Source organism: Pygocentrus nattereri, chromosome 24 (assembly GCF_015220715.1).
Source record: "Pygocentrus nattereri isolate fPygNat1 chromosome 24, fPygNat1.pri, whole genome shotgun sequence".
NCBI classification, from domain to species: Eukaryota; Metazoa; Chordata; class Actinopteri; order Characiformes; family Serrasalmidae; genus Pygocentrus; species Pygocentrus nattereri.
In genome coordinates, this window is record NC_051234.1 from 29,392,661 (window position 1) to 29,411,243 (window position 18,583).

Here is an 18,583-nt window from a genome sequence, read left to right on the forward strand (position 1 = left end):
AGATTACCATTCTTATTCAGTAGTAATATCGCTGCAGTGGAAAGTATTCAGCTGGTTTAAAATACGCTGCGGCCCTAATGAACGTTGGGTCATGGTACATCCAAACTTTCACAGTTTTCTGCGAGGCCTGCCGTTGCCAGGTTTTCTTGGAGTGAAGCGTGCTTACATTTTTTCCCTTAATATCACAACAAATTATTTAAAAGTCCAAACAGACAATTAAACATTTGATAAAATGTTTATTATCCGTTCTATTATTGCAGCAAACCTGGGATTTTGGCGCCAGTTTTTGATGTGGAACCATGTTAACGGTCGAGACAGAATGTAAGGAATGAGAAGGTTCAAACCCACTGAATAATTCTGACTCATGGGCAAACATTACCAAACAAGGCCCACCTTGTTACATGAAGAGGGGAATTTGTTTTATTGTTGAATGCTTCATGTGAGAAATATAGTGAACTGTGTGCTTGTTGCTGCCAGCAGAAATAGCATTTTTATACTTTTCCTCTCTTTTCCATAGTCAGGAAGTTCAGCAGCTGTTACATTCTTTTAATAAAATCAATAATTGGATTTGTTTATTTATTAAATGTCATTCCTGTGCAATCTCCAAAAAGGCCTTTTGGAAATAAGAACAGAAACATTACCAGGCCCAAAGCAGGGAAAACTCAAATTTCCTTGTTATTTTTTTGTCATTTTTTAAATAAAAGACGTCTTGTTTACTCCCAGTCCTTATGCTCCACATATGAAAAGTGAGCTGCAAAAACAGCCCATTTTGTGAAGACATGAAAACAAACATGTTTATTTAAGCGATAGGACCCAAGAGGGAGTGTGTTATCGCGAGCCTTCGGCTCGTGCCTGCGACCAAATCACAGCTGTGATGTTATTCACGATAACACACTCTCTCGTGCTCTATTGCTTTTATGCAACAATTAAATAAATAAAGTAATCAATGTATAAACTGGGCTGTGACTGCGGCATTTAATTTTTTAATGTTCGCAGTTGCTTCAACAAAATTATTATTCCTTAACGAGCAGCTTGTTGCTACGTCAGAGTAATGAGCTCCGCCCACTCGCTGCTCAGTCTGCTGTAAGCCGCGCCTTTTGAAGTTCAGACTGAGCCATAAAACTGCCGCAATATCAAGTTCAGCTCAGTTTTGTCATTTTTTTGCCAGATCAATACTGATGTTTGGCATATGTTCATTTCTGGCTGATTCCAGGTTGTTCAGCTGTTCTTCTGTCACAGCTGCCGACTGAAAAGCTGCTCAGTGGTGACGACAGTTTGGGAATTTAGTGTGGTCTCGTATTCAGAGTCGGACCAAATCGGCTGTCGGTCAAATGTGATCTTAACAGTGTCCGTTTTCTGTTTGTTCAATGTTACAGAGCTCATTTACATAGATCATCTTTAAAGTAGGTGACAAAAGCAGCCTGTTTAATTTTAAGGGATTAAAAGTGGTTGGGAAATGGGTCAGTGTAAAAATAAATGGTACATAAATACACACAAAGTTCACGGACCTCAGGGGAAAACGAGAACAGAAGAATGTAGGGTGAGCCCTCTCAAAGAAAATGATGACTGATATAAATGTGATGAATAGTGCGTCTTTCTTTTCTTCGTGATCTCCTGCACACGCGGTCTGGATTACAGAAAAGAAAGTTCTGAGCTCGTCTCACTGTGGCTTTGTAGCTCTCCCCCTTTATTAATGGTGTAATAAAAATCAGTTGATTGATTTATTGAATAGAATATAAAATAACAGAATCTGCATATTGTGTATTTTATTATCTGATATTATCTGGCAGATCACAAATTTTTTGTAATCCACAGTCGACTCAAAAACTGTCCAAACTATTGTTTTTACAGCACAGGCCGTACAGGATCAACCTAGATTTAGGCCCAGACACTAATAAGATGCACTGAACCAGGTCTAGTGTGACTGAAACTTTTGCACTGTTTTCTATATAATTTTTCTCTATCAAGAGACTTAAATGTCTCAGTTAAATCATGTTACACTATTTTTTAATGTAAGTTCTCTCACTTCAATTTTCTTATGAAACATAAACAGTTATAATTTATGATGCTGTGTGTTGGCCCTAAAACCACCACAGGAGGTCACTGTGGTGTCAGGTCTTACTCTAATGTTGCTGAAATGCTGAGTAAATGAGTAATTGTGTGTGTGTGTGTGTGTGTGTGTGTGTGTGTGTGTGAGTGTGTGTATATACATATCGCTGTTGTCAGAACAAAACCTCATATCTCCAAAATGGTAACTTTGCAGGCGAAGGAAAAACCTACTTTACTTTTAACGTAAGTCAATGGAACCAGATGCTTTTCCAAATCATTTTGGGCCGTTTATTCTCGTCTACTCATCATGACATTTGCACACAATGTAAAGGACAAAAGGTATTTTCAAAGTATTTCCAAAACTGAAAAAGTCAAAAATGGAGATACAAGGTATTGTTCCGACAGCAGTTATGTATGTAAAAATAAATAAATAAATAAATATGTATATATATATATATATATATATATATATATATATATATATATACACACACACACACACACACACACACACACACACATACATACATATATATATATATATATATATATATATATATATATATATGTATATATATATGTATACTACATGATCAGTAATATACTGTAAATAACTCAAAAGCTTGGGATCACTTACAGCTACCAAAAAAAAAATGTTTTGATTCTTTTGAATTTACATTTACGGCATTTGGCTGACGCTCTGATCCAGAGCGAGTTACAGTTTGATCATTTTACACAGGTGGGTGAAGGTGGTGTTAGGAGTCTTGCCCAAGGACTCTTATTGCTATAGTGTAGGGTGTTTGGCCTGGTGGGGGATTGAACCCCAGTCTACAGCGTAAAGGGCAGAGGTGTTAACCACTACACTAACCAACCAACTACAAGACTTTGAATGTATGTATGGAAAAAATCAGTGAATCCCTGTTTTTAATGAAAAAAAAAGTACTAAAATGAACATCCATAATGCCTCATATTTGAAATGTGCTCATCACACATCAGGCATATAATTCAATAAATTAGGCAATACTAATATATTATGTATTATTTAATAATTCAACGTTGCTTCTGGTCTTGAGCTTATAATATTTCATATTACATCTGCAGAGTATAAATTATTACTGAGTAAAATAACCGTTATTAATGTAATGGGAGATTCCAAACCTTTGAACGCTGGCATATTTGGTTCCTATCCTACTTGTTTAATGTGTTGGAAATAAGAAATTAAGCCTCTAATCAGCTTTTGGATCTTTGCAGACAGCCTGAAACCAGAGGACATCCAACACAACCAAGAGCATAACATTTTAGCCCTTCCTAAAATAGCCTGCCCTGATAAAACCCCTCACATTACTCGTTTTCTTTAGTAAGGTTCTCATTTTCAGTTAAACGGCCCATGTCATCCAATTTTCGTGCCTTTTATTATCTTTATTGAAGTCTATTTATAACGTTTGTGTGGTTTTATGTGACAAAAACGGTCATAATTCACTTTTAACATCATAACTTCTGTACACTTCTTATCCCTTATAATTAAACAGGCTCTTTTTATTGCTGTGTCTTTAAGACTGACATACAGTTGTATGCAAATGTTTTAATACCCCTGGTCAAACGACACTTTATTTTATACAGTAAATAAAATTAAATATAACAACTTTCTGCTGATTTTAGAGCACAATTTATGTTTATTTGCTGAATTTAACACATTGGAAAAAAAGTAAACTTATCAAATTTACCGTTACCTCTGTACATGATACATCTTATGTTTTATTTTCCCCCTTTAATATGTTAAACTCAGCAAATAAAATGTAATAGTGCATGAAAATATGCAAAGGTGTGTTCTGAGGACCTGCTCACTTATTTTCAGTTAGAAATTCAGCAATTTTTTAATTAAAAAAATAATCCAGGCTGAAATCCTCCTTATAACGTCAGCGTTAATAGGCAGGGCTATACTGATGTACGCTGAATGGGCAGGGCTAAACTGCTGTAGGCTGGATCAGTGGATATATGCTATGTTTGTTTGTTCTGACGTCACAGAAACAACGATTTCCAAACGAGTTGTTTCTGCTGCTTAGTTTTCGTATACAGACTGTATGGACTAGCGAGTGAGCGGTACATTGGGAAACTTTAATAAAGTTTAATGTTCTTTACCTTCCACAACAGTGGGGAAAATGTAGTTTTCCATGATAGGGGCACTTTAAGTTTCTTTTTCAAACTTTTATTCACAGTGTCTGTGCGGGACAGACATGCCAAGGCTGCTTACGATGTGGAAGAAAAGGGGAGGCAAATGGTTTTAAAAGATGAATTATTCAGCGAGAGGAAGCCCCAGGCTTCTCCTTTTCATAATTTCTCAAAGCAAACAATGTGTTTGTGAAAAAAGAGCTAATAAATCCATCATAAACAGTATTTAATCTGCATGTCCAAAGCCTGTGGGCTCAGTGACATAACACCTGGTCCCCCTTTGTTCTCGTGAGAGAGCAGCAGTCCTTATAATTTCTGCTGCTTGAAAAAGTGATGAATAATTCAGACAAATTTCAAAGATCTCTTACAGCAACATGGTTGGAAAAAAGCATGTTCTGCTTTTGGAGATTCAAAGTATGCAAAAATGAGGTCGGTGTAGCAGCTGACGCTGAAAAAGAAATCTATTTCCCAAAATAAAAGACTCGCTGCTCCACCATCGCTCGGTTCTTTGACCCCTTTTCTTTCAGTGGAGGAAGGGCACTCATGTAATGAAGTGGTACCGGACCTACAGGTCAGGTCTGGGACCCTAGTGGCCGATTTAATTGTCAGTGAGTGATGAATGCTCCTCATGCTCCCTGACTTCTTACAGCTCACCAAAGATGATTGAGGGCGTTTGACTGGAGTCATTTACCTGAGCTCAAAGCACTTTAGGCTTGACAAGCAGTTACTTTGGCACTGGGCCGCTCTGAACAAATGAATTTACTATTTCAGTCACTCTCGGACTAAAAAGGCCCTTGTTCAAAGCCAACAATCTCCTTCGAATCTTTTGAATCGACATCAGAACAATTTCAGATCAGTAAGCAAACTGTCACATCAAGCCTAAGGCCCATGTACAAAAGCCCTGCCGACTAATAGAAGGAAAGAAAGGAATCCTCTGATTGAGTTTTCACACCATGGCCGAATCAGAAATGTCAATTTTCACACTTTTTTCCTCACCATGGCCGAACAAAGGAGAGTCACTCAGGCAAATTAAAATTGCTCGCTTGCTTTCAGCTCCACGGTTTATTGATCGTCGCCACACCAGTGAACAGGATGCTTTGAAGCTTGACACCTGAGGAAGGAAACACACAGGTAAGTACAGACTGCCTCACCAAATAGAAGACCGAAGAAAAAGGTCAATGATTTTCCTCTCAGTTACTTTTTAATCAGATTTTCTTGTCAAAGCAACAGCGGGAGATTACAGAGCAAAGATTTACAGATTACAGAGCAAATATTCTGGGTATGAATGTTCACCGCTGAGAGACAATTCCACAAAGTGTACGCTCTAGAAAACCTGAAAGGCTCTGATAGTTTAAAGCACAGCCTTCTGGCACATTAGAGTCAGCTTTCTGTATTAATACGTTCAGCCTTTTTCTCCATCCTCTCACTGTCTCTCACCATCTGCTGCGGCCAGACGACAATCCTTACAGATCCCGGCCTGCTCTCTCTCAGACTCACAGATAAGCTGCCCCTGCAGAACATCACTTCTGTTATTCACTCCACAACTGTGCTATATCCTATCCAACAATCCGATTTAACATTTTACAGACCTTTCTTGAAACCTGAGTTACAAGAGCCTGCTTACTACTGTTATTATGCTACCTAAATGTGGCTAATGGCTGAAAAGAGGGAGTCGTTCATTTTGTGGCTGTCTAAACTGTCAGACTTTTTATGTTTCTGAAGAAGACCTGGTGAAAAGTAGTGAAAGAAAATACAGGGTGATTCAAAAAGATTCATTCCCTACACTTTGCCAGGACATGTGACCCCTGAGCAGAAAGCGTTCTGCGTTCTCCACGTCAATAAGAGTGAATCCGTCATAACTGTGCTGCGGGATTTTCGTGGGCAGTGAACCTCCAACAGCTCAGAGCGTTCGTCGTTGGTTCCACAGCACTGGACGATCTCCGAAATCGCACTAAAGGGGCCGTGAGTGCAGCGACACCCGACTTGCTCAGTCCAGTATGCGATGAATTTGACTGTGGTGTTGATGTTGTCTGTACAGCTGGAGGAGGATCAGACTGAGAACTTGTACAGTTTGTTGTTGTTATTGTTGGAGCAATAATTACATAATAAACTTTATGCTCCTTAAACCATTTACAACGTACTACGTTATTCTGCAACAATTTACAAGTGAAATAAATCAATTTGTAAACGGATGAATGTTTGTAAATTAATTGTATAATTAATATAACAAGATTATAGGTAACGCTTTATACTAGACGTGACAGACCTCTTCAAAATACTGTTCCTCTGACATTCATTTCATCATTTTATTTATTTGGTAAGTTGTTAAACTGTTAGTAAGGGTGTAATGATTTCCATCCATCCATTTTCTAAGCTGCTTCTCCCTCAGGGTCGCGGGGGGGTGCTGGAGCCTATCCCAGCGGTCATCGGGCGGAAGGCAGGATACACCCTGGATAGGTCGCCAGTCCATCTCAGGGCAGACAGACAGACACAGGCAGTCACTCACACCTAGAGGGAATTTAGCATGTCCAATTGGCCTGACTGCATGTCTTTGGACTGTGGGAGGAAACCCGGAGAACCTGGAGGAAACCCACGCAGACACGGGGAGAACATGCAAACTCCACACCCTGGACCCTGGTCACCCGGCCGGGGAATCGAACCCAGGCCCTCCTCGCCATGAGATGACAGCGCTGAAAACGTGTGTATTGCTACACCACTGGAGGTCAATGTTACAGAGTGGCCAATTTTCCAGTTCCGACGTTGAAATTGTGAGTAAAATGATGCACTGGAGAGAATCTTACCAAGGAACCAGCGGTTGTGATGTCTACAATACAAATATAGCCACTTTGTTTACAACCCAAAACAACCACCGAACCTAAACATCTCAAATGAGTTTTCAAATTCAATGTGCTTAACGTACGTGCTTAAAAAGACGGTTCTTCAAGGGTTCTTCAGTAACCAAAATAGTTCTACTTAGAACCCTGAGTTCCATATAGAACTATTTTGTGCTTAAATAGTTCTTTGCATGGTGACACGGTTCTTCTGCGTGACAGAGAACGTGTAGTATACGGTTCTATATAAAACCTTTTTTTGAAAATGGTTCTATATGGAACCAAAAAAGGGTTTTGTTATTGTTACGATGTCAAGCTTGTAATAACAGGAGATCTCTTTTTGGTGTCAGAAGCATATGCAACACATTCTCCATCAACCTGAAGAACCATTTAGCATGCAAATCGTTCTTTACAGAACGCATGGTTCTAAATAGAACCATACACCTTACTAAAGAACCCTTGAAGAACTATCTTGTGTGAAGTGTGTGGTGTTAAAAATAGTGTAAATCCTGAAGGAATACATTTTCTTTGGCTTTTCCCTTTTTTCCTAGTTTTCCATGGACGCCTGTTCCGGCCACGGGAAAAAAATACACAGCCATTTAGTAAGTCATAATAACATGAAAGTTTTCCATAATTATGACTTAGTATCTCATCATCATGACTTGCTATTTAATAATAACGAAATCTTATCTAAAAATTATGACTTAGTATCTCATACTTATGGCTTGGTATCTCATAATAATGAGATTCTATCTAATTATAATGACTTATTATCTCATAATTATGACACAGAATCTCATTATGGCCTATCCTCTCATAATCATGTCTTAACATCTCATAATTATCACGTAGTATCTCATAATCATAAGATCCTATTTGATAATTATGACTTAGCATGTCATAATTATGATTTAGTATCTAGTAATAATGAGATTCTATCCAATAATTGACTTCTCATAATTATGACCTGTCTTCTAATAATCACGACTTATCTCATACGTATGACTTGCTATCTCCCAACTATGACCTGTCTTCTCATAATCATGACTTAGCATCTCATAATTATCACTTAGTATCTCATAAGATCCTATCTAATAATTATGACTTAGCATGTCATAATTATGATTTAGTATCTTGAAATAATGAGATTCTATCCAATAATTATGACTTATCTCATAATTATGACCAATCTTCTCATAATCATGACTTATTATCTCATATTTATAACTTATGTCCCAATTATGACCTGTCTTCTCATAATCATGACTTAGTAACTCATAAGATCCTATCTGATAATTTTAATAATAAACTTATCACATAATTATGACTTAGTATCTCATAATAATGAGATTCTAATTATTATGACTTATCTCATAATTATGACTTGATATCTCATAAAAATTAGATCCTATCTGATGATTACGACTTAGCATGTCATAATTATGACTTATAATAATTATGATTTAGCATCTCCTAGGTATGACTTACCTTCTCATAATTATGACTTGCCATTTAGTATCCCAAAATTATGACTTATCATCCCAAAATTATGACATGCTGTCTCATGAGTTTCTGTTCAATCATTCTGACATATTATCTCAGAATTTCGACTGAGCATCTCGTGATAAAGACCAAGTCATAATTATGACATATTTCTCATCACTTTGAGCAGTAAGCGAGAGAATGGTGTAGTAAGTGATTATTATTATTATTAAGTCTTCATTCTGGAGAACTTTCTCATTGTGTTCGCTTCGTAAACGGCTGTGTATTTTCTCCAGCGGCGGAATCAGGCTTAGGGTTACTGTGTTCGGTGAGACGAGCAGTTTCATGCTCTCCCTCACAGCCCGCTGAGGAAAGGAGGAGCAGCTCCAGCCTCTCGGCTGAGGCAACTGTCCTCCTCACTCAGCTGCCAGCCGGGCTCGCCGCAACAGCACCGAGGGGCCACTCCTGGAGAGCCGAGCTCTTAGCGCACCTTTTCTTCACGGACGCTTTGTGGGTTTATTTTTTTATTTTTGTCACTTAAAAAATGTCTCGTTCTTCTGACACACACGTTGGAATTATCCGCATTTACTGAGTTCATGTGGGACCAAGAGCCACTCAGGAGGACAGAGACATGCATCGCCTTCACCACCTTCTCCATCTGCTCCTCACAGTTTGGCTGTGGCGCGCGGTAAGCTAACCAGTTAGCTAACGTTAACTAACCGTATTTAACGTTAACTTAGCTTTCCGTTTTCGATATTTGAATATTTGATAGCCTTCACTTTTTATTTTCACGCTTTTTCTGGTGATATTTCACACTTATGTGACGGGGAGACCAGTGAAGTTTGCCTTTAGTCTTCTGTGAAGACACAAGAGCAAAAATAAAACTGCTCTCGAGCCGTTCAGCCGTTATTTTTACCCGTCGGTTGAGTGGATTTGAATTGCTAGCCTGTCATTTCAGCCGTCTCGGCACTTTCTGTCACTTTTGCCCGCGTCTTCTTTTCAGTCGCAGTCTAGCTCTGTTACCACACAACCAGTTTACCTTTTAAACACGGCAAATGGAAACCGCTTTCTCCCGGAGGCGCCTCTGAAAAAACATTTGTGGCGTAGAAAGAGTGGCATTATATTTGTAAGGCGGCGATTCAGGTATTTGGTTCTTTTTCTTTTCCCACCTGTATTCAGCCAAACCTCGCCTCCTCAGTTGTGATTGGTTTATACGTTATACTGACAAGCAATTTGCCAATCGTAGCGCAACCCGCTTGCAGAATTAGCCAATCCTAGAGAAGATAGGCGGGACCTGCCGGAATACAGGTGGAAAACAATGCGTTTGACAGAAGAGTGTCTGAAGTTAGGGGTGTTAAAGGGGAATATTACCGAGTTTTAAAATTTCCCTCGTACTATAATGGAAAAAGGCCCCATTGTAAGTAAGAACATGTTCTTAATGGTTTACCTGCTTAAATTAAAGGCTAAATAAGTAATGAAATAATGAAAATAATGAAAAGTCATTTGGAGTGGTCTGGTAGATCTCCAGGAGGGCTGGTGACCACAGCTCTACAGGCTTTTAATATTTTTTAACTGGCTACTGTGCTAAAAAATCTGCATCTCAACTTATTTAAGTTCTAACCCTATAGAAATGATATTATATGTTGTAACCCTATAGAAATGATGTTATACATTGTAACCCTATAGAAATGATGTTATAAGTTGTAACCCTATAGAAATGATGTTATACATTGTAACCCTAGAGAAATGATGTTATAAGTTGTTTTATTTCTGCTTATTTCTAATCTTAGTAAATGTAGCTCAGATTTCTACACTTTATAAGCGTTTATTTATCATCATTGGCAGATATGCACATGAAAAATAGTGGATATTGGCATCGGCCCAGAATTCTCATACGTCCCTACTTTTTATTTATGAGCAAAACATTATTGGAAAGTTCAAGAGAGCCTGCCATGGTCAGAACATCATCTAGATGTTTATGACCAGTGTTTCCAGCATATTATAAGAAACGGTCGTTTAACCCTTGTGTGGTGTTCAGGTCTGTGGGACCATTTTTGTTTGTTAGGGTGGACAACATGGACAGGCTGCTGACTGGCTACAGCTGCTAAAGGAGTACCCTACACTGGTCTCTTGTAATATTGTAAACATGCGGTGGGACCGCCAGACCACTGAGTAACAAACACCACACAAAGGTTAACGTCGTATTAGTGTTCTATCTACACTTTTGAGGGATGTTTTTTTGATGTTTATGAGTCCTGAGCTGGCATTCCAGCAAAATCCGAACTTTCCCAGCTTTGCTGTCATTTTGCCCATTTAGACAATTCACACTGCAGTTCTGCTGACCGAAAACAGACCTGTGAATGTTCTCTTGCAGTTCAGACCTTTTTTTGACACCAGCGATCTAGGAACGTTTACAAATGCTGGCAACGTTCGGCTGTTGAAACCAGTGAACCATGGCAGAAGACTGCGTGAAATTCCACAAATGACTCGGAAAGCACAACCACTGCTAACCAACCTTGGAAAAAGCCCATTAATGTGAACCTATGGACAATGTGCCATTGTAGTGGCCATCCAGCCATAAGAGAGTGGTATTTTGCCCTGTAAACACTTTGGGATTGCTGCAGTTGCAAAGATGTAAACAGCACTTGCAGAACATTTTAGGCCACAATTTAATTAAGGAAACGGCTGCTCTGCTTAACATTAAGTGCACAGGTATGCATAAAACCGTATAGGGTATTCGATTTCAGTGATATGCTTTCATAATAGCTCATTGGCCTTTTCTAACAGGACTGCAACAGTGTTTTATATGACCATATGGTCCGTCTCCAGTGGGAGAGATGCAGCAACGCTGCACAAGTGCACAAACACAGTTATCTCCAAATTATAAAACATATCTGTGTTACGCCGCAGAGACCTCAAAACTCTCTCCTTTCACGTGATTCTCACGATATTAGGGCTGATATTGAGCACGGTCTGGTTTGTACGGGTTTTATCTGTCTTTGTGCATCAGTCCACAGGAAAAGTAAGACTTTCCATAGATCTGCTTTCACATGAACAGTGGTCACACTGCACGTCTATGGTTTAACCTTGCTGCCCTTAGCTGGCTTAAAGCCAGAACCGTAGGGCGTAGCCCTTCAAATTACATACTTGATCCTTGGCTCAGAAGATATCTTCCCACAATGAAGACATATTAAACAGATTCCAACCAAGTAGGAAGAAAGGACTCATTGGAAGACTTAACGGCTTGTTCCGAGAGTAACCACACGCTCTACGGTGTTACAATAAGTGTCCAAAAGGGTTCTTTGGAGTGCCATATTAGAACTCACGGTAACACTTTACTGTAGGGTGCTGTTCATAAGGCTACATGACACCTACATATGGTTGTCATTACAACTGACATAACCCTACATAGCTGTTTATGAATACTTATTACAACAAGCGTCATCTGTCATAAAGCCTACTTTAGCTGACTTTGATCAAAATTGGCAAACACGTCTCCACTGCTCTAGAGTCCAGTGGCGGCGCTTTACACCACTGCATTCCACGCTTTGCACTGCGCTTGGTGATGTAAGGCTTGGATGCAGCTGCTCGGCCATGGAAACCCATTCCATGAAGCTCTCTACACTGTTCTTGAGCTGATCTGAAGGCCACATGAAGTTTGGAGGTCTGTAGTGAGTGACTCTGCAGAAAGTTGCCGAACTCTGTGCACTTTTGGCCTCAGCACGCACATGAATAAATAAATAAATATATATATATGTACAGTACTGTACACCCAAGACACATTTTCAAAATCTATTTATTTGTGTAGTTTGTGTTTATTTGCTGAGAAAAGTGTTAATATTTGAATAAACAAAATTTATAGAATATTAATTAATGAGATATATAAATATAAAATAATTAGTGATTTTCTGGATGTTAGTGTGATTGTTTAACCATCTCCAAGCCGCTCCTCGAGGAAGTCCAGTATTATATGTAGTTAAAAAGCAGCTCCTGGTTTGACCAATCAGTGCTCAGTAAATTGAGCTCATGATGTAATTGATGATATTAACGAGTCTCTGTGGCGGCTGTGAAGGTGTCCAGGAAAAATATGGACCAGAGAAATTCTTGTTACTGTTCTAATGTATATTGTGATAAACTCACTGCTGAGGCCAATTGTTTAAAATGTGCTTAGATGCCTAGCTATATATATGTGTGTGTGTGTGTGTGTGTGTGTGTGTGTGTGTGTGTGTGTGTGTGTGTGTGTGTGTGTGTGTGTGTGTGTGTGTGTGAGTTAGAATTCACGTCCAGTTTTAAGGCACAGCATGTAATGCTTGCAAATGAAGACCAAAATATCCGCTGCCCTCAATGCAAAAGCCAGCATTTTTCTCCTTTCCCCTCTCAGACGAGGATGTTACTTGTGAAGAAAAGTGGTTTTAATTGCCCTTGTACTGTAAACATGTGCAGCGATGCTGGCTGTATGTTAAGTGGCGGTCAGCAGCCTATCTGGTACGGCACATTTTCACAGACTCCCGGGCGGCTCCAGCCTCCTCTCCCTCTGCCTGCAGTCATATCACTGTTACAGGAGGATTATCCAGAACGCTAAATACCTCCCGATTATTTTTCATTAGGCCCAGCATTAATCCACACTAAAGTGGGCTGTAAATCTGAAGTGGGCTGCATGCTCGTGAATCGTTTTATGTTGTTTAAAATGGTGCTCGCAGTACATCAAACTGGCCAGCAGCTGTTCCAAAACAATCACACTAACTTATTTAGAGTGGCGGTATGGAAATTCACAGTGTGCCAGTTCTTTTCCTGAACAAGAAGCTGCTGCGTTTATCCAGAAGTGGTGTGTATTGGATGCTTTTGGGTTGACTTCATCGAGGCATTGAGCCAAGAAATGATTTTTTTTTTGTATTTGTGTAAATTTTATATTAAAAGATTCATTCAGAGGATCCAACATGTTTAGAATTTTATTAAATATTAATGGGCAAGGATAAAGTTTTCAACAGCAGTCCACATTATATATTTTATATTAGTAGTCTGGATATCTCTGAAACTGAGTGCTTCCAGCCTCCTGTGGCTGGGACTGAACCCCCAGCTGTGATGAGGGTTTTTGGCAGTTGACGGTGTTGCCATTAGGGATTAGATTAGCTTTAGATTCCATTAGATTGCCGTCCCTTTGTAACTTCATTCACCATCTAAGTGGAGGTTTCATATTTAATGTGTGAATCATGTAGTCAAAACGGTAAGTTTTCCAACTGAGTGTGGTTCCTGGATCCAGTCAGATTTGTATGGTTTTCCAAGTGCGCTGAAACTGCCACTGAGCCCTGAGCCCTCTGTTTTGCACGTTCATGTCTAGGGGTGGGGTGTCCCAATTATTGTTGAGATAGAGGGGTGGGGTGAAGTGGTGGGGCTACATGACCCTCCAAACAGAGGTTTTTCAGAGACTCCAAACAGAGAGAAATGAGAAAAAAAGAAAAACCGGCGAGACGGAGAACAAGAAACCAAAGACACCCACAAATGTGAGAATTTTCTCAAAATTGCAGTCACCACTGTTTTAATTTGTCTCAATGCATTATGGTTGTTTTCTTTATAACAAGCATAAAAAATTCCAGTAGCATGCTAATGTCTCTGTAGCAAGCTGGGTAACTTTCCCGTTCCACCTTAAATAGTCCAGCAGTTCTGATGCCTGAAGTGCCAGAATGTAACTACTGCAACATTTAAGGTGGATCGGGAAAATTCAAACTGGTGAACATCTGACTTCAGCTTCACATCACTGAAAAATTAAGGGGGGGTGATAATAAATAATTGCCCCCCTCTTTGAAGGCGTATGATGTCTAAATGTAACTAAAGCCCAGCAGTGAGGAGCTGAACTTCACCCTCCTCTGCTGTCACTGCAGACAGGCAGGGTCGCCCACAGAGCAGCAGCTGTAATGAATAATGAAGCATTTTTTTTTTTTTTTTTTTGAGGGTCCCGAGGGTCCACTAGGGCAAGATTTCAACTGCTACTCCTTGTAACTCCGTTCCAAGGGGTTAGAGTGACACTCAAAAACAAGGGGTAGAGGTAAAAGGAAGAAATGGGACTGGGTCTAAATCAGGAGTGTCAAACTCAACTACTACAAGGGCCGTGTTAAAAACCCGCGACAAATCTGTGAGCCAGCTGTGGTTTTATTTTATTTTTACTTAATATTTCGCCAGGACCCCAACTGTGCATGTCTTGTTCAAAATATGCCAAAACTACAACCACAAAAAATAGGCAGTGAATAGCAGAACGATTAAAAAATAATTTAGAATAAAAACAAGTTGTTTTAATTAAAATAATAGACTACATTAGCTGCAGATAACCTTTTTTGTCAGTTTTTTTAATGGTCCAGTCTGATAGACCGTTGTTGGGGAGGGGGTGCGAGCACACGTTACGTTGCACTGCATGCTGGGAACTGTAGTGCAGTTCATGGTGAAATGGGTTAATTTTAATAGAAAACTAAAATAACTTTGCGGGCTGAATAGGATTGTGCCCGATTTGGCCCGCGGGCCTTGTGTTTGACACACGGGGTCTAAATCGTGGGCACCCAAACTTTTGGTCTTGGGGGGCCAAAGTTAAATATTTATGAGGGACAAAGAACCATAAAGGCAAAACAATATACAAAGTTTTTAAAAATGTGTTTTCTAACATTGTACCACTTTTTTAACCAAAATATTTCAAATTTGAATGGAAAATGTGAATGTAATAAGCTGCAGTTGTATAAAAATATGTTTGTTCTCTCTTTGAGTGAGGGACTAGGGTTTCTGTAACTTTATGGGCCACGTGCCACAATTTGGGCAGCTCTGGTCTTGATGAATTGCGTTTATTTCCTGACACGCTTCCTTCAAAGATATGAGCGCCACGAGCTCAAAATCAGGATATTTCAGTGCTACTCTGTAATAGTAGCTGATAGGCTTAACTAAGAGTTGAATGTATTGCAGAACAAAATGACAGAGAACCATAAATATTGGAAACGATGCCAGATTACCAAATATATAGATTATATACATATATATATTAGATATATACATTCATTTCCATTTCACGGGTAATCATTTTAACAGCAGTCATTAGAAATGGCATCAATCTGATACCAGGTATCGGGCCAGTGTCAGCAGAAAATGCTGGACATTGAAGAGAAAAATGAATGAATCTGCTCCAGCCCTGCAAAAAACCTGGTCTGAAACAGCTCAGACTCCCCTTTAATGAGGTGATATTGCTAGCTGTGTGTTTCTCTGTAGGTATTAGAGTGCTTGAGTAGTTTCAGCATGATAGCCTACGTGTGGACGCTCGTCTTAAAAGGTTTATGTATCAAAATTATAGTTAAAGCACAATTAATCATTCCTCTGTTTATCCCTTAGTATCCCTTTTCTACCGTGCTGTTAAGACTGATATGTAAATGACCTTACATGGTCTCTGCTCTGGGAGTGGGCGGAGCCACAGCTGAAGGCGGAATGGGTGGATGTATGTAAATTTGTTGGGTTTTGTAACATCATAAAAGTAATGAAATTAAAAAATGTTTTCTTTTTTTTTCATATAGGCACTTGGAAGTGAATGAAAATTGTATATTATTGGTATTATTATCATTATTATTATTAGTATTATTATTATTGTTATTATTATTATTATTATTACCTTGAAGTAAATAGTTTTCCATCATATGAGCCATTTAGGTAAAGTGCTTCCAATAAAAATAGCTCAGTTTATAGAATTATACCTAAAGATGCAAATTCGGATCAGGACTGATACCGATTGATACTCAAGGTTTTAATATCACTATCGATAATGGAAAAGAAACTTCATTTACATTTGCACTAAAATAAAACAAAATTTGTTATTCAAGACTTTTTTTACACAAATATTTGAGCAGCTAACTAACGCTGTGGCAAAGGCAAACAGTGAGACAGTCCGGACTGTTTTGGAAGGGCCTGAGCAGTTTATTAAAGAACACCATGAACAGCGTGACACTGATTTTCATTTATTTATTTATTTATTTATTTTTTGCTGTGACAGTTTCACGCTTGCTGGTTAAGACCCTAGAAAGTGTGTGCGCAGGAAACAGTGAGAGCTACACGGAGGGGGCAGGAGCGGAGGGGGTGAGCCGAAACTACAAAGGTGAAAGGAAACAAGATCGCACGTCTAAAGCTGCTACTGTGCTGAGCCCACAGCTTTCAGGTGCTACGTCAAGTCGTAGTTTTCAATAGGAAACAGCTGCAGTCAGGAGTTTAAACGGACAGCAGTTATAAGGACTGTATTCGTGGTCACTGGTCAAACGTCAATCCCGAAAACCTCCTGCTGCAACATCTTTCGTGCAAAACCATCAGTTAGCCTGCCATAAATGTAGAGTTTCAAAGGACTTATTTGTGTGAGGGGTTTATGCGTGCGTCTGTTTGTCACATTTGGTTTGGCAAAAAAAATCACATTTACACAATTTTCAGTTGTTTTTTTTAACATAGTTTAAGGCAAACGAATTTGGATTCGTAGTATTCAATTACGTCATTAAGAAGACCACGTAACCATGTTGGTAGGTGATTCTGACTGTGCTCTGACAGAGCTCATCCCATCACCGTCGCTGCAGGTGGATAAGAGCCAGGCCAAAAAAAACAGAACGACCATGTAAAATGATTTAAAGACTTCTAGATGCTTTAGATGCATCTCAAGAAAACGCAACAAGAAGATAAGCTAGATTGGTGGACTGGATCCGTAAAGCAGGCACACTGCACACCTCCAGAGTTCAGAATATTTCAGTGCAGGATATTTCATAAAACTAATAAAGTAGCTGCCAAAGCTCTTAAATAATAAAGTCATGCATGTATATATATGTGTGTGTGTGTGTGTGTGTGTGTGTGTGTATATATATATATATAATGTCGAGCTCAAGTCAGCTTCATATTCATCAGCTTCTCCTTTGAATTTTCTGTTCCACCTTAAATGGTGCTGCACTTGCACTGAGGTACCTTAAACATAGAACGAATTTCGAAAGTTGGCGAATACGAAGCCAGTATCGTTTGGAAATGTTTACTGAGCAGCTAATAAGCGGCACAGTAAAGCTAGAATCAGCCATTGGAGCTGCTGATGGCGTAACATTGGCTGATCTAATGCCGCATCCTGAACTACAAATACTCACTTCATGTATTACATTAATGAGTGCACTTCTAATGGTGTTTGCACTACGTTTTGCATACTATTTAGTGTGCTAGTATATGGTTTGGAACATGAAAACGCAGCAGGGAATCTCAGCCATTTAGACTATAGCTTTCGTTTTTGTCATGAACTGCAACCACAAATGAAATGAAATCAAGTCAATAACTTGAATACATTGGTTAAAGTACTGGTTTCCTGCCTTTGCTGGATTGGTTGTGGCTGTGCACTGTTAGAAGGTCCTATGACGAGTTCAGAAGCGCTCAGAAATATTACAGCAGTGTTGAAAATATTTCAGGCTGACAGTTTTTTATATACAAACTATTCACATTTGCATTTGAACAGAAGCTCCATAGGAACCTATTCATTTGGGACTCGCATGGGAGCGCCCTCTAGCCAAAGCTGCCAAAGCTGATTGACATTATTGAGAGGTAGTTCTCTTCTCTGTGCATCCTCTGGGTAGCTCTATCGCTGATGTTAGCTAGGTCCAGAAGCAGTGAAAATATATTTGGAATATTGTCCACTGAGGTGCAAAGACTTTAAAAATACCAAACCAATGATTCAGTAATATCAAATTTCATTACATAAAAGTTTTGTAAAAATACCAGATGGTTAAAATATCACAAGTGTCCAGCGTAGGGTTCTCCTTTAGCAGCTGTAGCCAGTCAGCAGCCTGTCCATGTTGTGCATCCTCACAAACACACACACACACACACACACACACACACACACTAACAGCAGGCCATGTAGGAGGAGAACAGAGTGAAGGACACAGCACCTCCACACTTTTACTCCCCGTGGGTTCATCCAATGTGTAATGTGAATGTGTGGGGGTGAACAGAGTGAAGGCCCTGAAAATGGTTTATTTAATATGTTCTTCACAGGATTTTGGTGAACGCTGAAAATGGGT

At 39.3% G+C, this 18,583-nt stretch overlaps 1 protein-coding gene across 1 annotated transcript in view; it reads left to right on the plus strand.

The window, feature by feature from the left end:
• The first annotated feature begins 8,985 nt into the window (after window positions 1-8,985).
• Window positions 8,986-18,583, plus strand: part of vipr2 (vasoactive intestinal peptide receptor 2) — a 65,636-nt gene continuing 56,038 nt past the window's right edge. The window contains exon 1 of the mRNA XM_017710412.2: window positions 8,986-9,219. Within this exon, the coding sequence (XP_017565901.1) occupies window positions 9,163-9,219 (57 nt within the window). The 5' untranslated portion in view covers window positions 8,986-9,162. The remainder of the gene's footprint in view (window positions 9,220-18,583) is intronic.